The following is a 21,870-nucleotide window of genomic DNA, read 5'->3' as shown; positions in this document are numbered from 1 at the left end:
TAGGTAGTCATGGGTGTGCATTTTAAATTTAGAAAACAGCCTGTAGAAAAAGGTTAATCACCTTGCTATTTCCTATTATTAAGTTTCCATTCTAATTCCTTTCCCTGTCATCTGATGGCTACTATTAATGTAAGGCTCATTCCCACTGCAAAATAACCCGGTGTGGAAACTGGGTTATTTTGTGATCAAATCTTTCCAGGGCCATTTACTCTCCTTTTACTCCCCTTTGTTGTTCACAATGGGGTCAAGGTAGAGAGGAAAAACAGCTGTCATGGAGAGAGGAAGAGGAGGAGAAGGAAAGAAAAAGCGAACTCCTGAACAAACCTTGCCACAAAACCCCCACAACAAACTTGAAGTCACACAATAACAATAATAGAGGAGGGGTGGTGCATGGTGGGAAAGATTGGACCCCAACGGCTCCTTCTCCACCTCCTCCAAATGGGCTGCTCGCCGGAACCCTCCGGGGGACCCTCTTATGTCCATGGCAGTGGCGGCAGTGGCAGCAGTGCTCTGTTTCCGTCTTCTCCTCCTCCCCCTGCTGGCTCTCTTGTAAGCTGGCCTGGGGCCTCCTTGCCCTGGACCCGCTTCGGCCCCAGAGATCACATCCAGGAAAGGAGGAGGAAGGTGGAGGGGAGGGAGGGAGGGAAGAGAGGAGTCAGGAAGAAAATTCCCACCTGGAGAGACCCCTGAAGGAGCAGGTGAGGCTGAGCCAGCTGAGCGGCTCTGATTCCTTTGAAGCGGCTGCCGGGCTAGAGAGGTCCCGCACCCAGTTTTCTCCCTCTAGGCTGCTGTCATCCATAATCACAGCAGCCTGAAAGCCGGGTCCCTAAAAGCAGGACCCTGCTCTGCAAGGTGAGGGCTTGCGAGGGAGCCCAGCTCACCACCCTTTCGGACAAGATGCGAATCAGATCCCTTGTTCCCACTCCCCTGCATCGATTTTATCCAAAGGAACCGCCAAAATACTAGTGTCTGAAAAAAAGTGGGTTTTTTTGGATTTGTCTTGCTTTAATGCAAATCCAACTGAATGCAGTTGTGTCTGAAATGGTTCACAGTGTGAGCCACACACATATAAACTGATCAAGAAATTGATTCATTCTCTAGTGGGAATGAGCCCTTATGTTAGAAAACCACAAGAGCTCCTGATTAGGGAGCTCCTGTACATCTATTTGCACTTTTTGGAACAAATTGTTACACTGAATTCATCATAGAATTCTTATACATCTTGATTCCTCAAGGAAAAGGCGGAATATAAATAAACCTAATAATAATAATAATAATAATAGTAATAATACATAACTGAATTCTAGACAAAAACAATGAATATAATTGTGGGTTCCTCACATATTCAGTTCTGTCCATCCTTATGTATGAGAAGCATGTATGGATCTAATAAAAAACAACAACAACACCCTGAAACAACCCTCTCATTCCCCCAAGGTCCTAGGGGCTGCTCTAGAGGAATATTAATATAACATGGGAAGACAAAATATTCATTTAGAGATTTGAACTTAGGCAACTCTTTGCTTTAGTACTGTAGAAGCTAATACAGTAGGAAAAAAGCTCCAGATATTTTTTTTGCAAAGATTAGGGCTGAATGCAGTTTGCAATTGCTTTAACTGCCTTGGTTCAGTACTATGACGTTCTGGGATTTCTAGTTTGTTATGGCACCAGAGCTCTCTGAGAGAGAAGGCAAATGTCACACAAAACTCCAAGTCCCAGAACAGCATTGAGCCTTGGCAGTTAAAGTAGTGTCAAACTGCATTATTTTGCAGTGCAGATACAGCCAAGGTCTTTACTTATATGCCAGAGTAATACTTTTATACCAGAGTAATCAGAATAATTGCAAACCCTTTTGGTTTCTCCATTTACCTCCTCCATTTTGTTTGTGGTATTTCTGTTCAGTTTTGAACTCAAATGTGCTGATGAGTGAAATAGGAAATTATTATAGAGCAGATATACATCAGTTTATGAAGTTGATATATTCCTCAGTATTGGTTCTTTAATAGCAAATTTGGTATCAGAGACAGAAGCACCATGGAAAGAGTAAAGCAGTTCAACATGCTTCAGTAGATTTTCTTTATGATTTACATTTTAGTAGCCAAGTTTATAGATTTATGCTTTTTTAACATGCTGGGTGTAGCTGGAAAGGCAGGTTTATCTGCTCCTTTTCTTCCTGTTTTGCTGTCCACACATGTTCAGTATGGGATTCTGGAGGCAACTGCTTTATCTTGCCTGTTGTAGGAAGGCACACACACACACACAACTAAAATACGATCAGTTTGAGTGGAACCCCATTATTTCCTAGCATACACACACACAGTCGGCCCTTCTCTTTTGCAGGGATCTGTTCCGGACCCCCCTCACGAAAATTGAGTTTCTCATATACTCAAGCCCCATTGGCTTGAATATAGGTGGGGGCACGGGGGTGCACAGGCGCACAATGTGGGGGTGCACCCCATTCATTCTCCCTCTATTCATCCCTCATGCATAAACAAGGGATGCGAGTTTGAAGACCGCGAGAACAGAGGGAGGACTCTGTGTGTGTGTGTGTGTGTATTGCATAGGCCTCTACGGAATTGAACAGAGGATAAAAATGTATAGATTCAAGATGGAGAATCTGACTGGTGGACTTGCTTCCAGATAAATGGGTATGGGGTTACAATGTAAAGCTAACTCTAGAATGAGAAGAAGGGGAAGAAAAATGCTTTGGAAAATGGTAATTACTTGGTTATTAAACTGGCAAAAAGTGAAAAACTTTAAATGTAGTTGAGTACCATCTGGAAATCACTTCGAGTTTTCTCATTGAGTGATTTAAGGTTTTTTACTTGTTAATTACATTTGATGATTAAATCTTGTGTAGATTAACAGAACTGGAAATGTCCTATTTAATAGGCTGTAATGCATTGCATCCTATAGAGCAGTGATGGCGAACCTTTTCGGTTTGCCTTGCCCGGGGGGAGCTTCCACCCCCGGGGCGCGGGGCTGCGTGCCGGGGGCGGAGCTTCAACCCTCCGGGGGCGGGGCTTTCCCTGCTCCCTTTCCCAACCTCCAGCTGTCTGAGAGACAGCTAGAAGTCGGGGGGGGGATTGGGAGAGGGGGTGACAGGTGCGCGCCTGCTCCTCCTGCCCTTCCTTGGCCCCCAGTTGTCTCTCAGAGACAGCTGGGGACCAGTAAAGGCCCGTGAGGGGCAGGAGCAACAGGTGCGCGGCCCCTGCTCCTTTCTTCGGGGCTTCACCAGGCCTGAGGTGTCCTCCAAAGGACACCTCAGGTCTGCTGAAGCCCCGTGGGGAGGAGGAGGACGAGGCCGGCGGCCCCTGCTCCTTTTCTCAGGGCTTCACCAGGCCTGAGGTGTTCTCCGAAGGACACCTCAGGTCTGCTGAAGCCCCACGAGGAGGAGGAGGCGTGTGCCCGCCCTCTCCTCCTCGGTCCCTTCCTTCAGCTGAACGGTCTCCAAGGGGCCCTTTCAGCCGAAGGAAAGACAGGCTGAAGGGAAAGGCTTGGGAATGCCGCTGTCCTGGGCTCTTTCGCGGCCTTTGCAGCCCCAGATCTCTCTCTCCGGAGGGAGGTCTGGGGCTGCAAGGGCCGCGACGGAGCCCAGGATCCGGCATGCCGCCTCCTGGGCTCCTCTATGGCCTTTGCAGCCCCAGATCTCTCTCTCCAGAGGGAGGTCTGGGCCTGCAAAGGCCGCGACGGAGCCCAGGATGTGGCAGGGAGAAGGAGGAACGAGCACGCACGTACCTGTTTCTCCTTCCCCCGGTGCCCGTGCCCGGCGAAATGGCCCGAAGTGCCACTTCCGGCACGTGTCATCCCAAGTTGATGTGATGTCATCCCAAGTTGATGTGATGGCCAGGAGTGCTTTTATCAACTTCGATTGATATGCCAGGTGCGTCCTTGCCTGGATCGAAGGGACCTTGAAGCTGTGGTACATGCACTGGTAACCTCTCGTCTTGATTTCTGTAATGCGCGCTACATAGGGCTACCCTTGTGTCAAGTTCGGAAGCTTCAGCTGGTTCAAAATATGGCAGCCAGACTGGTCACTGGTGCTTCCAGATCTAACCATATAACACCCGTATTAAAATCTTCACTGGCTGCCAATTAGTTTCCGGGCGCAGTATAAGGTGTTGTTTATTACCTTTAACGCCCTACATGGCTTGGGCCTGAGTTACTTGTGGGAAGAATAGGCTGGTAAAATTATGGAGTTTGTCCACCTTCCTATGAGTTAACATTTCTGCAGGACCCCTTTGATACAAGATTCCTGATATAACACTTCTGTAAGAAGACCCACTGTCTCCTTCCATATTGCATTAAATGAGATGTAAAATCACTTTTGTTCCATCTACAGAGGAAAATCCGCATGGAAATGTAATATAGTATGAAAGTACATGTGAAAATCTATATGAAAAACCTAATTTTAGTATAGGCGTGCCTTCTTTAAATTACAACTCCCATCCAATATCACAGGCTTGATTTTGAAAGCACTTTGCCATCTAGCGTGAAGCACTGCTGTTCAAGGAGTTCAGGCTGAAAGCCCCCTCCATCGTATGTGGAACTAGCTGTATGATTGTTTGATTCCCAGCTATTGTTTGGTCCATTATACTGACAAAGTTTGCCTGTCATTGATTTGAATAGCAGCATCAGTATCTGATGATGCTGAATGTTTGTTCTTTACTTTTGGTCAGCTTGATGGGTTCAAGGTTTAAGTGGGAGAGAGAAACAGGTCAAATGCTTTGTTTTGCCTAAAAGCTTTATTTCCTTTCTGTGCAATTCTATCATATCCCAGAGGTTAATGTTCAAGGTGCCCTCTACCATTTTTAAAAAGCAGCACAGAAGTCTTTCTCTCACAGTTTATTTATTATTTATTTATACTCTGATCCTTTGACCGACAGTGGACCTCTAGGGCAGCTGCTGCTTAGAGAGAATTCAGACGTAAGAGAGAGAGAGGAATACTGGGAGAATGGGGCAGTGCTGGCTAATGAGAAGAGTTGTGAAGAATATATGCAAATTTTCTCATCATTGACAAGAAATGGTGTCTTAAGAGAGGAGACACCCCATAGAAAAAAATGTCACTTTACATGAGATTTTTCATTCCCGTGGGGAAGCAAAGAGACCACCACCACCCATTTTTGTTTTGGTTGATTTTATGTGCAAAATATATAGTTTGCACAAAAATACAGTATTTTGGGTAAAGAAATCTTTGCAGAAGCATGTTAAAATAATAAAAATGTACCCATAATCTTGCATTCTCACCCAGCAGAAGAAAAAACACCCAAATTTCCCCCTCCATATATTTTGTTGCTGCAGCAGTAGCCATGAGATACCCCTGAGGATAAAAAGACACTTATTTTCAGCCCATCTAGGCATTCTAGTAGGGTCATTTAGATGTCTTTTTTTAGCGGAACGATGCGAATGACCTCACTCACATGTTCTGGCTTTGTTATTCACACTGTAGGTCTGCATTGATGTACATCTCTGCACGTTTGGTTACTCACACGTGCCAGCATTCAAATAAAGATCCATTTGACAATGTGAATGTATTTGAAACGTGTTCAAAGCATGCGGATTTTAATCCCAAATTGTTCCAAGTCTATTCGCATCAGTTGTGCACACTGCTGACTATGTAAATCTTTTTTAAAAAAAATTTGGGGAAAAATTGAGTATCGATTATTCTGGATTAAGTGGGTGTTTTGGCAGCCCCTCTCCCCCACAAACTGAATCAGGTTCATTGGGGTTGCATATGAACAACAGTCTGAATAGCCCCTAGGTCATGGTCCCAGTCTTCCAAATATCAGTCACCAAAAGACTACAGTGATAAAATGTCTTCTCCTCCCCCCCCCCCCCCCCCGGTATTAGAAACTATCACTCTAACTTCCAGTAAAGCACAGTTGACATACATGACATATAAAGTGACATAAGCAGAAAAATGTCCAGGGCTAGAGTCTTTTGGGGCAGTTACAAGTATGTAACCTACAGTTTCACATTTGCAACTGTTTTGTATTCATGATCCCTACGTAACCCTTAGTTTAGACAGAGGATACATAAAAGGTAAAGTTTTTCCCTTTGACACGAATGTCTAGTCATAACCTACTGCCGACCACCTTGAACCCCCTATTAGAACCAACTACAGCCTGCTGTGACGCTTTTAATGACTTTTTCGCCAATAAAATCTCTCAGATAAGGGCTAATCTAGATGCCGGCTTTTTGTGAGAAGCAATACAAGAGGTATCCAATGACTCTGGAAACAAGGTTATACTGGATCGCTTTGCGTTTGTAAATACCGAGGACGTGGACAAGCTCCTTGGAACTGTAAGAAGGACAACTTGCCCTCTTGACCGTTGCCCTTCTTGGTTGACCGCCCAGGGAGGAGATGCAATAAAGACTTCATTACATCTTATAATTAATGCATCTCTACGGGAGGGCTCATTTCCATCCGCCTTGAAGCAGGCAATTGTAAAACCAATTTTAAAGAAACCCTCCCTAGATCCCCTGTTGAGAAATAACTATAGACCGGTCTCCTTATTACCATTCTTGGGCAAGGTAATCGAGAGGGCGGTTGCTTTCCAACTCCAAGCTGTCTTGGATGAAACTGATTATCTGGACCCATTTCAAACTGGCTTCAGGGCGGGATACAGAGTTGAGACTGCCATGGTCGCCTTAGTCAATGATCTACGTCTGGGCATCGACAGGGGAAATGTGACCCTATTGGTGCTCTTGGACATTTCAGTGGCCTTTGATACCATCGACCATGGTATCCTTCTGGAACACCTGAGAGAGTTAGGCATTGGGGGCACTGCGCTCCAGTGGCTCCGGTCCTACCTCTCGGGAAGGTTCCAGATGGTGAGGCTGGGGAACAGTTGCTCTCATTTTGTCTCCCATGCTGTTTAACATTTACATGAAGCTGCTGGGAGAGATCATCCGGAAGCATGGAGCACGGTGTTATCAGTACGCTGATGACACCCAGATCTATCTCTCCATGTCTCCGACTGATACAGTGACTAAGGATGGCATCTCTCCTCTGGATGCCTGTCTGGAGTCAGTAATGGGCTGTATGAGGAAAAACAAACTCAGGTTGAATCGAGAGAAAACAGAGGTACTTGTGATAGGTACCCCAAGTCCAGACAGGGAAATTTGCCATCCAGTCCTGGACGGGGTCACACTTCCCCTAAAGGACAATGTTCACAGTTTGGGAGTACTCCTGGACTCATCTCTACAGTTATCATCTCAAGTGGATGCGATGGCCAGGAGTGCTTGGTACCAACTTCGGCTGATATGCCAACTGCATCTCTGTCTGGACCGAAAGGACCTTGAAACAGTAGTACATGCATTGGTAACCTCTCATTTAGATTTCTGTAATGCACTCTACATGGGGCTACCTTTGTACCAAGTTCAGAAGCTTCAGCTAGTTCAAAACGCTGCAGCCAGGTTGGTCACGGGAACACCCAGATCGGACCACATTACACCGGTATTAAATCCTTATACTGACTGCCAATTAGCTTCCAAGCCCAATACAATGTTGGTCATTACCTTTAAAGCCCTACATGGCTTGGGCCCGAGTTACTTGAGGGAACGCCTCTCCCTACACAATCCGCCCCACACCCTCAGAACAAGTGGAAAGCTCCTACTTGAACACCTCAGAGTGAGATTACAGCCACTCACCAAAGAGCGGTCACAGCCATGGCCCCTACGTATTGGAATAACCTCCCAGAAGAGATTCGCCTCGTTTCCACCCTGGATGCCTTTAAGAAGGCGCTGAAAACCTATCTCTTCCAGCAAGCATACCCTCCTGACCCTCTGTAGAGGAAATCATCCCAAATATATATCTACCTCAGGATGTTCTCTTTTTTAAATTGTATTGTGATTTGCGTGATTTTAAGAGATGTGTTATTATATGAGCTGATTTTATCTATTTGTAATTGTGATGTATTGTGAACTGATACTGGCTGTAATCCCGCCTCGATCCGCAGGGAGAGGCGGGAAAATATAAATAAATTATTTATTATTTATTATATTATTAGTGTAGGGGACGTTACTAAGCTGAGGGAGCCAGCGTTATCCAAGACTACTCAGTGGTCATGTGGCCAGCATGACTGCATGGAACGCTGTTACGTTCCCACTGAGAAGTGGTACCTATTTATCTACTTGAAGTTTTACATGCTTTCAAACTGCTAGGTTGGCAGAAGCTGGGACTAGTGATGGGAGCTCACCTCATCATGCACTACTTGGGCTTCGAACTGCCAACCTTCCGATCTTACAATTGTCACTTAACCACTAAGCCATTGTGCCCCTAGTACATAGCCACTGTGATTAATGGGGGTCTGTTCCCATCCATCAGGAAGCATCTGGCTGATAGTCCTACCTCCCCCTCATGTACATGATCTCTGTCATGAGGGGAAATTGCAACAGGGCAAGTCCTGCTTCTTTCTGTTGCACAGGAGATCACTTTCAGTAGGAGGTGAGAATGTCATTTAGCTGCTTCGCAATCAACAGGGAAACAGAGCCCTATCTTGTGGCCCAGTAAATGGGGATTGGGAGGACCGGGGATGGAAGTCAATATGTAGCATCATAACTCCTCAACAGGATTCCACCCAGGAAGTTAGTGAAGGAGAGAAGGCAGCAGGAAGGCAGAATGAGAAGAACATGTGGAAATGTAATGGCACATATTTCAGTGTCATCTTTGTAGGTGGCAGAGAAAGATAAAGTCAAAGATCTAAATTTGATTAGGAATTTGTAGTTGATTCACTGATTCTTTTATAGTTGTAACTAGCAATTTGCACTTAGATCAGAGAATCTGCATTTGTAATGCTTATGCATATTAAACTAACACAGTGGGCTGCAACTCTGTTATTATTTTACTGTGTAGTCTTCTCACCTGATTGAGAAGCAGGACTATGTACACTGGTGTGTTTGTTCCTGTATTTACTTCAATAAAAGGAATAAATCTGTGTATGCCAAGGAGATGGGTATGTGGACTCCACTTAAGTGCACAAGCAATTCTTTTACAGTTTGAGGAATTATCTAGACTCAGAGTTCCCATGTCCACTGTTACTCTTGGAATATATTTATTAAGTCTGCATTGTCAGCGTTACTCTTTTAACTCCTTAAGTGCTATTATTTCAGTCTGAACTGAAGCATTTTATGGGTGTACTGCAGACAAATGTCTAATTCAACATTAACATCAGTATTTCACTTTGAGGTATGGAATGTGTTCCTCCCTTTGCTTTCATGTTTATTTTTAATATTTATTTAGAACAAATACTGGATCATGTTTTCTCTTTAAAGTTAAAAAATCTGATTCTTTGTTATTGACTCAGTTTTATTTTATTCATATTTTTCAAGAATGCAGCCAAAGTTGTTCGTCTTCTTTTAGAACATAGTGCAAATCCAAATGTCCTGTGGAGTGGCCATTCCCCTCTTTCACTGGCTATTGCTACTGGAAATGATCAGGTATGCAATATTTTCTCCTTCTGACTCTCCATATCTCTACTTTGGAAAGAGCTGAGAACATTGTTTTAAATATAATTTTGATTACTGTGCAAACTCACATAGATGATTCCAGCTCCTGTTCAAATAGTAACCAGCTGCAAATACTTCATCTGTAGATATTAATGCATACAGTAGGTACTTATAATAAAGATTTTCTGAAGTTCAGAAACAGTAGAAATCAATAATGTATAAAAACGTACATACTTTCAATATCCTTTACTGAAATCTTACTGGACCCTGGATACTGACCCTGTAAAATATTTCTGCAGCTCATGCTATAAATACTTTAATCTATAGTTAGCCCTATGAAATAGTTTTGCTAGTACTGATGCAGACTTCAGTAATACTGTTAAAAACAAATGACAGGATGCAGGAGAAAGAGCCAGAGAGCCAAACCTCTTTAATATTATTTGTTTACAGGCAGTCATACACATGTATATATACATATACATATACATATATATAGCAGAAGGTGGGGCCAGATGGATTACGGCCATTGCATGGAGGAGAAGTGTTTAGCCCTTCATCCCCATTGTTTCAGTTAGAATCAGCCACCTCTGTTATTTGCAGTGGGAGGAAAGTTCTTCCTGTTGGTAGTAGAAGTTTTCTTTTCATAGAAACTATTTAAACCCTCCCAGGCCATGCTGGTTCTAAGCAGGAGCAAAGGTAAATTCCTTGTCTGAAATGCTGAAACCATGTTCTTTCTTGCTTGGTCTTGCTTTATATAATCTGTGTTGGAAAAAAAATGAACTACACAGGCTTTATAACTTAACTTGTGGAGTGACCCTTAACATTTTTATTCTGGCCATCAGGCTGAATACTTGTCCTGGATACTTGACATTTCAGATAGAATCAATAGTTGATAACACTTGCTGCTAAAATGTTTGGAATAAGTAACTAAGGCCTGGTACACATGGGCAGGAAGCGGCTTAGTGGCATTGATTCTAGTCTGTATGGACGCCGGCATCATGACGGCCTCCCATCCACACGGGGGCCTCCATGATGACGATGCTGCCATACAGCGACCAGACGTTGCTGGCAGGAAGTGGCATCATGGCGGCACCTCTTCCTGCTTTAGGCGGCTTCTTTTTTGCTGTGCATTGTTGCCCCACAGTTTGGTTGCTGTGGCAACGATGCACAGCAAAGAGGGGTGGTGTTTCGCCGCCAGTGTGTACCAGGCCTGAGTGTTGTTAAAGCCACTCACCAATTGTTCATGATTAACTTAAAGGAGTCTTTCCTGTATTTCTGAATGGGAGTATTTGCTGCTACTGTGGAGTGGCAGTGGTGAGAATGGAAACTTCAACAGAGAAGTTGCTTTACAGTGGGTCAGTCTAATGCAGGCATGCTTCTTGTGTGCTGTTAGACAGGTCACTCAGGGAGTTGCTAGCTGATCCTGCCTGTGATACTCTACCTGTGATCATTAATGTCCGAGAAGGGAAAAGATTTGTAATAAGCTCTTAAGATATTGGAAAGCTTTTACTGTTCTGCATTTGAGCAGGGAGCAAAGTGGTGTTTCACAGTGTTCTATTCTGGGTTCAGTTTTGGGGGGAGGAAACAGGCAATGTGAAGGAAATGGATGAGTTTTCTCTGCAGGAGAATTGTTCTTCTGTTGTACAGTGACAATCTGGGCTGTGCCAAAGCACAAAAGTTGGATCATCAGTGGTGTAATTGGAGCAAATGGTCCAGGGGCCTCAGTTGCTAGGGATCTAGGCCATTGCTGTGCAGCTACACAAACATGTGCACATACACTTCTGATACTGTGGTGCTGTCAAGTCAGAAATGGTGCTGGACAGAGGCCCTTCCCAGTTGTGGAGTGAAGAAGTGGATAATGATGATGATTATTTTAATTTATATGCCACCTTTCTCCCAGAAGAGACCCACGGCAGCTTACAGGTAAAAAACATTTCAAAAACATTACAATATAAACATAAAGCACTTAAAATAATCTAAAAACCGTATATAACCACACAACAATTATACAAAAGCTAAAAGGCACGACCCCCCCCCCCCAAAGCCACCCTCCTTACATAAAAGCCATGCATTGGGAATGTATAATATTTATAAAAAATGGAGATGCCTAGTGTAGAGGCTGATGCTGCAAGAGCACAGCAAGAGCACGACAGAGACGGGAAAATTTTCTAGACCCTGTTCTTGCTGTCCTGGCATCAGCAGTGTCAGAATTGAACTTCGAATGCTGCTACCTTGGCTATGTCAATGGAATAATAATAATAATAATAATAATAACAACAACAACAACAACAACAACAATAGTAATAAAGTTTATTTATATTTCCCACCTCTCCCAAGGATCAAGGCAGGATTACATCAATAAAATAATACAGTAATACAAATACAATTGATAAAACACTAATACTGAATTTATCACATTCCTATTAGTTCTCTAAAAAACAGTTCATTAGTAGCCAATAATCATAGTCGAGAGTGAAACATCATCATAAGCTTTTGTATGGAGTCTGATGGATAAGCCCGCCGGAAGAAATCCGTTTTGAGTGCCTTCTTAAAGGCCTCTAAGGTATTGATGAGACGGATCTCTTCCAGTAGGCTGTAAACGCCCTGTGGGAAGTTGTCGTTAACCTAGTATTGTGATGTTCCAATATGTACTTCCCTGATGTTCTGAGAGTTCGGGGCAAATTGTGTAGGGAGAGGCGTTCCTGCAAGTAACTCAGGCCTGAGTCATGTAGGGCTTTAAAGGTAATAACTAACACCTTGTATTGCACCAAGAAGCTAATTGACAGCCAGTGAAGAGATTTTAACACTGGTGTTATATGGTCAAACCTAGATGTGCCAGTGACCAATCTGGCTCCCACATTTTGGACCATTTGAAGCTTCTGAACTTGGTACAAGGGTAGCCCCAAGTAGAGCTGGAATGTTGGAAGGTGGTGGACAACCTGCTCTTCCCCCTTTCTCTTACCTCAGCAATTGTGGTAGCCTCATATTTTGTTGCCAAAGGAAGAACAAGGGGCTGTAACTGGTGAGCTTAGCCCCGTCTTTCTCTTGGCCATGCTTGTTCTGGGAGTGGGCAATTTAAGAGAGAGGACATTACTTTGGGGAGTTGGTTTCCTAGTTCTAGATCATATTGTGCACTAAGGAGGTTTTTTTTTTGGGGGGGGGGGGTCTTTCATAGGCAGTGGCTGAGCTTCTAGATGGTGGAGCTGATCCAAATGTCCCATTAAACCAAGCTATTGGAAATGCCCTGTGTGCTGTTATTAATCCTGCATATGAACACAATCGATCCTTTCCAAACAAAATGGATTTGGTAAGAAAAACAGAACATATTCTGATGTGGCTTTCCCAAATGGATGTGTGAGTGGTGACAGCAAGAGAAAAACAGGATAATATCAAATACAGACACCAAGAGGCCCATGGTGCTGCAAAGTGATGATAGTGCTATAGCATAGAAAGAAGAAAGAAGGAATAATTGAGAAAAGAGGTTGCAGAGAGACCTGTGTATAGCTGAAGCAGAAACAGAAGGGCTAACTTAGAGATGGTGTACAGACCTTCAGTGTTGCAGAACATGATCTTTGGGCTGCTGAGAGATCTTGGACTTAAATCCAGTTGTTAGTTGTAAGTAGAGCAGATCTAGGAGCCCTGGTGGTGCAGTGGTTAAATGCCTGTACTGCAGCCATTCACTCAAAACCACAAGGTTGCGAGTTCAAGACCAGCAAAAGGGCCCAAGCTCGACTCAGGCTTGCATCCTTCCGAGGTCGCCAAAATGAGTACCCAGACTGTTGGGGGCAAATTAGTTTACTTGCTAATTAGCTTACTTGCTGTTCACCGCTATGATCTTTGGAATAGCGGTATATAAATAAAACAAATTATTAATTATTATTAATTATTAAATCAATGGGAATTTTGTTAAGTCAATATTTATGTAAGTTCTCTTGATTCTATCTGTCTACGCTGCTTAGACTAACAGTTGGATTTAGGCCGGAGGATTTTATTGGGTAAAGAAGAGAAGGGTTTAGAGAGCTCTATAGTGGTACAAAGGGAGGATTCTGTGAGCAGTTGGGCAGACAAAGAAAAAGGTACCATATGCAGTTGAAGGCTAAAAATAAATTGCTTATGTTCAAATAGTAACAACAACAAAAATTACTTCCATGGCTAGATGTTTATAGCTCTCTAGAGTATTTATATTTATGACTATGGGCTTTGAGTCCAGTTATTAATCTCAAGTACAGCAAACACAGAGAATCAATGGGACAAGCATAGTGTTGATTTAACAAGTCCTATTGATTGAGTGGGTCTGTACTAGTTGGCATTAACATGTGGATTTAACCCTGGAATAGGAATCATTAGACTGGAACTCCCAGCATGTCTTATCATTAATTCTTGCTTAAGACTGCTGGGATTTGCTATCCAACAACATCTGGAAGGATGCATGATCCCCCCCCTCCCAACCGCACCTTTGATTTAACCCTATATGTTTGAAGTGGCCTTCAAAATAATTTTTATTCATTCCTGATCTAAAGAAATATTGGGTGACTCTTTGTCTGAATCCTATTACTGCATATCAGCTGATTGTAAAGAAGGGCTTCATTGTTAAGAGCAAAACTCTTAATGTGACCTCCATGCCGAGACTCTATACTGGTTTGGACTGTGTGTGGTATTGATGAGAAGGCGGCATGAGACTCTTGGTGTTCAGCATTTGTTCTTCATTTAATTATTTTTTCTGTCTCCCCAGATTAATACTCTAATAGCAGGAGGTGCAGATATGTTAATGCCTATTACTATTGGCGATGAGATGAAAAATGCAGTGGGAACAGTAGTGGACTATGCACATTACAAATACTACCAGGTACAGTCTTTAGTACAGCCTAACCTACCCTAAAGGCACCAGTTCTCTGTCTGATCTTAGAAGCTAAGCAGGGTCAGCATTTGTTTGTACTTGGATGGGAGACCACCAATGAATACCAGGCACTGTAGGCTATATTCCAGAGGAAGCAATTGGCAAAACCACCTCTGAATATTCCTTGCCAAAGAAAACCCTATGAAATTTGTGGAACTGACATAAGTCGACAGACATGCACATGTGCTATCTTTATTTCTAGAATTTCATAATCATAGTAAAATTAAGTGAACCCTGCTTCTGTTGGAAACTGGAGTGTGTCCAGAGAAGGGTGGCCCAAATGATGAAATTTCTGGAAACCATACCCTATGAGGAGCTGAGTATGTTTAGCCTGGAGAAGAGAAGGTTAAAAGGTGACATGATAGCCATATTTAAACTTTTGAAGGGATGTCATATTAAGGATGGAGCAAGCTTGCTTTCTGCTCCTCCAGGGACTAGGACATGGAACAATGAATTCAAACTACAGGAAAAGAGATTCCACCTAAACATTAGGGAGAACTTCCTGACAATAAGAGCTGTTTAACAGCAGAACACATTGCCTCAGAGAGTGGTGGAGTTATCTTCTTGGAAACAAAACAGAGGCTGGATGGCTATCTGTTGGGAGTACTTTGACTGTGTATTTCTGCATGGCAGAAGGCTGGGTTGGAAGGCCCTTGTGGTCTTTTTCAACTCTATGATTTTGTTACTGACAAAGGAATTCATGTTAAATGCTATAGATTCTCTTGATAGTTATAGTAGAGGGATGGGCAACTACAGAAAGTCTGGGGGTGATTTTCCAACTTCTTTTAGGTGAGAATTGGACTTGCCAGAAGTATGCAGAGACTGGTTCTTTCTTTATTTATTTTCTCTCCAAAAAAGTTGGCCATAAAAATAGCCTTGTCAAAACCTGCAGAAGCCGCCCAGTTCCCACCCTAGCCCTGCTCATTTCCCTGAGAATGCAAATACACCTTTCCGTTGACCTTTTACTTCAACAAAGATTTACAGAGATCTAAATCAGAGGATGTCCTTGGGGAACAAAATGAATCCACACTTTATATGAAAATTCTTCCTTATATTATGATATATTATGGATAACAGTCACCTTAGAAAAATCAAAGGTTAAAGATGGTTTAAATTTTAAAGCAGCTCTAGAGTTAAACTAAAGTATGACATTAAAGTCACCTTTGCATTTCAAAGCAAGTAGTAGCTACTGTGTTGGGAATGTGGGATGTGTGTGTGAAATCATAGGCTCATAGCATTCAAACACCACTCCTCACACATAGTCCTGACAAAATGGTTCCCTTGAACTTGCTATTTTCATTGACAGAAAAGCCTCCATTTGGAGCTGCTTTTTAAGCAGACCAGTGTCAGTGGAAATGATGGTGAGGAATTTTTTTTATTTATTTACTTAGAACAGTTATACCCAGGCCTTCAGCCAAAAGGCTCCTAGAGCAGCTTACAAATGATCAATCTGACACTTCCTTGCTCTCAGGCTTACATTCTAAAAACGTACATTGAAAGGGGGATGGCAGTGGGAGAAGGGATTAAGTCCAGGAAATGCTGGCTGCTGTAAAGTATATAGTCAAAGTGTGGGGAGGCTTTGAGTGATGCGATAAAGTGAATAAAGTGTGTTGTTGTTTATTATGATAAAAGAAAAATCAATAATATTTGATTTTTAATGATAGATGAGTGAAACATAGAAGTAATCTAATATTGAAAAAGAGTGAAGGTGGTTTGAGGATTGTTGGGTTTCTTAATTAATGAGTTATTTATGTAGATGAAGTGTAATTAATAGAAGTAAGAGGCATAGAAATTAAGGGTTGAATTATACCTGCAGTGAAGATGGAAGTCATTTTTTTCTTTGTTTATTCTGTTAATTGTTAGTTTTTGTTCAGTTATGTGTAGTTTTGTCTTTTGTAGCTTTGTAATTTGTTTCTGTTTGTATTCTGTTCTGTTCTTATTTTATATAGTTTTTATTAAATAAAATACTCTTTAAAAAGAGGTTTGTCTTAATTCATTTATCTTCCTAGATGTTCACCTGTTGATTAATATAAATACCTAGTAGAACTGGTGAACATCTGAAAAGCAGTAAATTGGGAGTACTGCCTTGTTCCTCAACTATATGTTTAGGGGCATGTGCTCAGCTTTGCCTACATGTTGGCACCTGCGGGATACTAATAATGGATCACCTTGCATGCACAGAATTGGATTGGGCATTTACTTTTAAACATAAACATCTGTTTTAGGAAAACAACTAAGTACAAAGCAAGAGAGATAAATTCTGTTTCAACAATAGCAATTTAGTGAACATTTTGCAGAGTTTTACTGCCAGACCATACTTATTTACTTAATAATAATAATAATAATAATAATAATAATAATACAACAACAGTATTTATTTATAACCTGCCTCTCCCTGTGTTGGATCAAGGCGGGTAACAGCATATAAAAATACTGTTTTCCCTGTACCATTTTTAGGCATCCTCCCTCTGATACACAAACGAAGTAGATTTTTTGTGGCATGATGTGGTTTTTATGTATTGCAGGATAAAAGAATGTTGCATACGCCATACCATGCTCTTTCACCAACAGAGCGGGAGCTTTTTAGTTCTCGTCGAAAGTTGCTCGAATTTCTGAGTGATCGGCTTCGTGAAGCTGTCATCTGCAAAGAAAAGCTTTGGGATAAAGAGGAACTTCGAAAGCAAAAGTTTAGTGAGTCCAGATTCAACAATCCCTATTATAGAGCTGGTGCTATTCTGGAATGAGATTAGAATGCTTAGTAATGAAATATTTTGATATCTGAATGAACTAAAATATGAGATGCAACAATATTGCATTGTGATCTTCCTTACCCCTGACCCTATACTGAGGTGGCAGGGAAATGTAAAACACAGTGACTTCATGCCACTTACAAGGTGGTTCAAGACTGAGAGGCAGATGTAACACTGCCATCTTTGGTAGTGGCTATACAATTTTAAAAATGTTTACTGTATATATTCGACCATAAGTCGACCATGCCCCACGAGGGCAGGTTTTGGGGCCAAAATTATGGATTTTGAAATGACCCGTGAATAAGTTGAGGGTAAAACTTAGGGGCCTGTAACAAAAGATGTAAAGGATGAAGCAAAGGGAAAGCATGCCAAAGAACTTAAAACATTCCAATAGTCATAACTGTTTGCACTCACCCTAAGGCTAAATGGATGAGAGAATAGAGGGAGGTCAGAGTTTCCAGGATAGAATACGCTCTTTCCTTTCACCAGAGGACGGTTCCTTTTCTTTAATATGAGTTAATGCACAGTATTTATATTGACTCATAGATAAATCGACTCAGGTTTTGGGGGTCAGGTTTTTTGACTAAAATTTCTAGTTTTATACATGAGTATATACAGTAGTTTCAAAGTGCTGGTTATAGCAATAACAATAGCAAGTATATTTCTATACCGCTTATCAGTGAACTTAAGCATTCCCTAAGCGATTTAGAGACCTTGGAAGGATGCAAGCCCGAGTTAAGCTTGAGACCCTGGCTGGTATTGAAATTGCAACCTTATAGTTTGTGAGTGAGTGGCTGCACTGCAGGCATTTAACCACTGCGCCACCAGGGCCCTGGTTATGACCTATAAAGCCTTATATGGCTCAGGTCCAGGCTGTCTGGAAAACCATATCTCCTCATATGAGCCAGCCTGGCCCTGAGATCTTCCCTCAGTTTCACCACTGTCAGAGGCACAGTTGGCTGGGGTGCAAGAAAGGGTCTTCTCAATGAATGTCCCTAGGCTGTGATAATCCCTCCCAAGGAAGGCCAGAATGCACCCCTTCCACTGTCATTCTGTTGGCAGACAAATTCCTTTTTATTCTGACAGGCTTTTAAAAAAAACCTGGTTTAATTGCATATCTTTTGAAGTGTATATCTAAATTGCTTTAATACTGTTTTAATAATTCTATTTTAATTTTCACTTTTTGTAGGTTTTTGGTTGTACTGTTCTTTTTAAAACTGTAAACTGCCTTGAGTCCCAATTTTGGAAGAAAGTTGGGATACAAATAAATATAGCCACAACAGCAACAATGGTTTCAGCCTCAAATTCAGAAGTTTAGCTTGGTTTCTTCCATTATTTTTATTAAAAGGTCAAATGATTCTGCTAAACATTTTGATGCAAACAAGGAAACATTTGATCAGAGACCCACCTGGAATCCAGTAATTTTTGAAATAATAGTCCTCAGGTGTACATATTTTGGCTTCCAGTGAAAGATCTTCAATTTTCCCATTTGTGTATTTGTTGTCATATAGCAATAAAGAGATCTACTGTGGCAGGAGGAGTATTGCCAGAAACAGATTCATCAAAGTAAGAACAGTGCACAAAAATAATTTAATTCACATTGTCTTTAATCATATGATGTAATCTATACAGTAGTCTGTCTTTTCATTGGACCCTCTGGAAGAACCTTGTATTTTTGAGTCTGAAAATAATGTTTGTCTTTTATCATTTCCTCACATAATATTATAGTTTTGTGTATTTTTGAATCATATATTTAAAACTTGTAAAAATATTGTTTGATTCTAGGGCCCTATGCCTTCAGTGCACAGTTAGTTCTAAGTATGTTCCTGTTGATAGGTTTCTGCACTAATAGATTCTGAAATGAATACTTTGACATACATGAGTGTGGTATGAAAAATGTAGAAATATAGAATATGGGCATGGATGGCTTTTTCCTGTTGAGATATTACTGGTATTGAGGATCCCCCTACCCCCACCTTGCCTCCCAGACTTGGGGATGCAGGAGCTTGTTTGGAAGATTGATTTGAATTTGAAGCAGAGGAAGAGTGCTGAAAATAAATGTAGGCATTTTAACAGAGTAAATTACCTAAAGAAAACCCAGGATTCACAGTTTTTGATCACTTTTTATTTCTTATACTGTCAAGTTAAAATTTCTCATTCATTATTAGCCCCATTATTACTTGCTGTGTTAATTTTGAACAAGTTAACTTGTGTAAATGTCACTGATACTGCTTTTTAAAACATTTCTGTATTGCAGACTGCCCATCTTTAAATATTGCTACCAATGTGGGCGATCTGTTGGTGTGAATCTTGTACCTTGCATGCGTTGTTATGACATCTACACCTGCAGCAAGTCCTGTAAAATGAAGTCTTGGAATGAGCGTCATAAACGAGAATGTTTACATGCAGGTAGGCTGGCTTGTTTGGTGATGCACACAGCAAGATGTGTGTTCAGTGCATATTGCAAAAGTACTGGTTAACTAGATAATATGTCACTAGTAGAACCACTAGGTTAGTTTCACAGTGTCTAGTGTTTCTAAATTTTAACTTGTTAAAATATAAACATGTCATTTGTTAGGCGCTATCAGTAAGGTCTTTTTAAAAAATCAAAATTGCAAGTGTTGCAGCAAGCTTGCACATATTTCCAACCTGTTTACATGTATGATTTTTATAGAAAATATAAATGAGCAAAAATAATTTGCTAACCTGGGCAATAGTTTTCAGTTCTCTCTCCTACCACCCCACCCCCAGCCCCAATATGTAAATAATGTTCTTTACATATTTTTCTGAAGAATATGAAGACTCTATTAGAAGGATTGTGTCCAGCAGTTCTCTAGAAGATCCATACAACATGCCTGGATTGTGGTGTTTTATCCACATGTATTTCCAGAGGCTCATGGTCATTTTCCTGGGGAACCTACTGGAGGAATGAGTTTTGTAGATCACTTTATGCTCTGTTTTTCATTCTGGAAAGGAAAGATAACTAAGAAAAAGCTGAAATGTTGTAGAAAATATAAATAATCCAATTTTGTTCACATTGTTTTGTGTCCACAAAAATCAGACAGGTTACTCATCCCTGTGACTGCACCGTGTTCAGGCACACAAATGAAATATTACCTGGAAGAGTGGACATGTATTTTGAGAGATAGTGAGCACAACTCAGAGCCCCAAATGTGCAAGCGTTTTATCTGTCTGTGAAAAAAAAAACTCTTTGTACGTACAGGTGTGGACAGGGCCATAATCTCTAGTCATCAGAAATCATACTGTGTTGTGTAGGGATATGTTTGGACCTATGTGAAAAACTGGCATGCATTTTTAATGATTGAATCTCTTTCTAAGTGCTGTAACATTGGGTAGGAGGTAGGAGAAGCATGACTATGGATGGCTTATGGTCCCTAGCGCCTTTTCTTTTGTATACTGAGGAACAAATACCTTTTTCTGTTAGCTACACCATGTTGTAGTAGTAGTGTGCTTTCAAGTTGTTTCTTATGGCGAAACTGTTGCAGGTTTTTCTTGACAAGTGTTGTTCAGAGGAGTTTGTTTTTGCCTCCCTCTGCGACTGAGGGAGTGTGACTTGCCCAAGATCACCCAGTGGGTTTCCATGGCCAAGGAGGGATTTGAGCCCTGGTCTCCAGAGTCGTAGCCCAACACTCAAACCACTACACCATGATGCTTGCACCAGAAGAACAACTACCACCACCTCAGGACAGAGGCTGCTATCATCTGGTTTTGGGGCTTCTGCTACAATTTGCACTTCCCCTGAGGGACTTCTTTGGGATTGCTCCCTGTCAGGACCAGGACTCAGACATCCAGCCAGTTACTGGCTATACAGTCAGTGAGGAACACCTGTGCCCCTGGGAAAGGGATATAAGCTAGTGCCTGCTGGGATTGAGGGGAGCCAATACAGGGGAGAGACAAGAAGAACTGCACCTAGGACCGAGGCCTGCATCTAAGTGTCTCTTCCTATGAAGTGGAGCCAGATGGACCCCCTGGTTCATCAGGGAGCTGGTGGTGATGAAACAAGTGGGATGGAGACTAGAGAAACACTGGCGAAAGACTCAGAAGGACAGGGGGACATGCCAATGCTTGAGACAGACAGTAGCATTCCCCAACAGCCACAACACACAGACATGGGCTTGACAATACCTACTGCAGCAGAACACAGACGAGGGAGAGATTGCGATGCTCAAGCAACAGCTGCAAGAGGTTGCCAGGCCATAAATGATTCAGCAGCTTCCTTGGCAGGTTGTTGCTCACAACTGACCATTTGGGATGAAGAAACGCTCTGATCTCTTCATTTAGATCAATTGAACCTGAGTAGAGCTCATTGGAAAGTTTATGCCATGGTGATGGTGGCAGCAACGAAATTATACTTCTCTGTTTCTGTAGAGTGTCATCCAGCAGAGCTGTTTCGAGTGGTCAGTGGCCTTTTACACTCTGGCCCACAAGAAGGAAATAAAGACCACTTGACAGCTCGCTGTGAAGAATTTGCAAGACAAAATCTCTTGGATATGCTCTGTCTTGGAGTTGTCACAGGTCCAGTGGGTGTAATCTTGGCACCTGCTTGTCCTATATTATTTGTTAAGTTTCAGTTTGTTCAGCCTGAGGATGTGGACAGGATCCTTGGAGAAGTGAGGGCCACCAAGTGCATACTGGATCCTTGCCCTTCCTGGCTTCTGAAAGCAGCTAGAGGGGGACTTACTGAATAGGTAAGGGGAGTGGTGAATGCCTCACTGCAGCAAGGCAGATTTCCATCCTGCCTAAAGGAGGCTG

General features: G+C 42.0%; 1 protein-coding gene across 4 annotated transcripts in view; it reads left to right on the top strand.

Annotated features, from left to right (window-relative positions):
• The window catches only part of ANKMY1 (ankyrin repeat and MYND domain containing 1), a 65,796-nt gene that overhangs the window by 33,679 nt on the left and 10,247 nt on the right, over nt 1–21,870 (top strand). For 2 of the 4 annotated variants that reach the window (XM_089509290.1, XM_089509287.1), the window contains 6 exons: nt 9,334–9,441; nt 12,626–12,757; nt 14,183–14,296; nt 16,873–17,038; nt 18,609–18,663; nt 19,355–19,506. In XM_089509290.1, coding sequence (XP_089365416.1) covers nt 9,334–9,441; nt 12,626–12,757; nt 14,183–14,296; nt 16,873–17,038; nt 18,609–18,663; nt 19,355–19,506 — 727 coding nt within the window. Of the gene's footprint in view, nt 1–9,333; nt 9,442–12,625; nt 12,758–14,182; nt 14,297–16,872; nt 17,039–18,608; nt 18,664–19,354; nt 19,507–20,158; nt 21,355–21,870 lie in introns of those variants that run through there. The other 2 variants (XM_089509288.1, XM_089509289.1) reach the window with 2 other exon arrangements.

The sequence above is a fragment of the Sceloporus occidentalis genome, unplaced genomic scaffold (genome assembly GCF_023333645.1).
Source record: "Sceloporus occidentalis isolate IW3139 unplaced genomic scaffold, rSceOcc1.0.p SCAF_2, whole genome shotgun sequence".
Classification (NCBI taxonomy): domain Eukaryota; kingdom Metazoa; phylum Chordata; class Lepidosauria; order Squamata; family Phrynosomatidae; genus Sceloporus; species Sceloporus occidentalis.
This window is presented reverse-complemented; position numbering and strand designations above follow the sequence as displayed.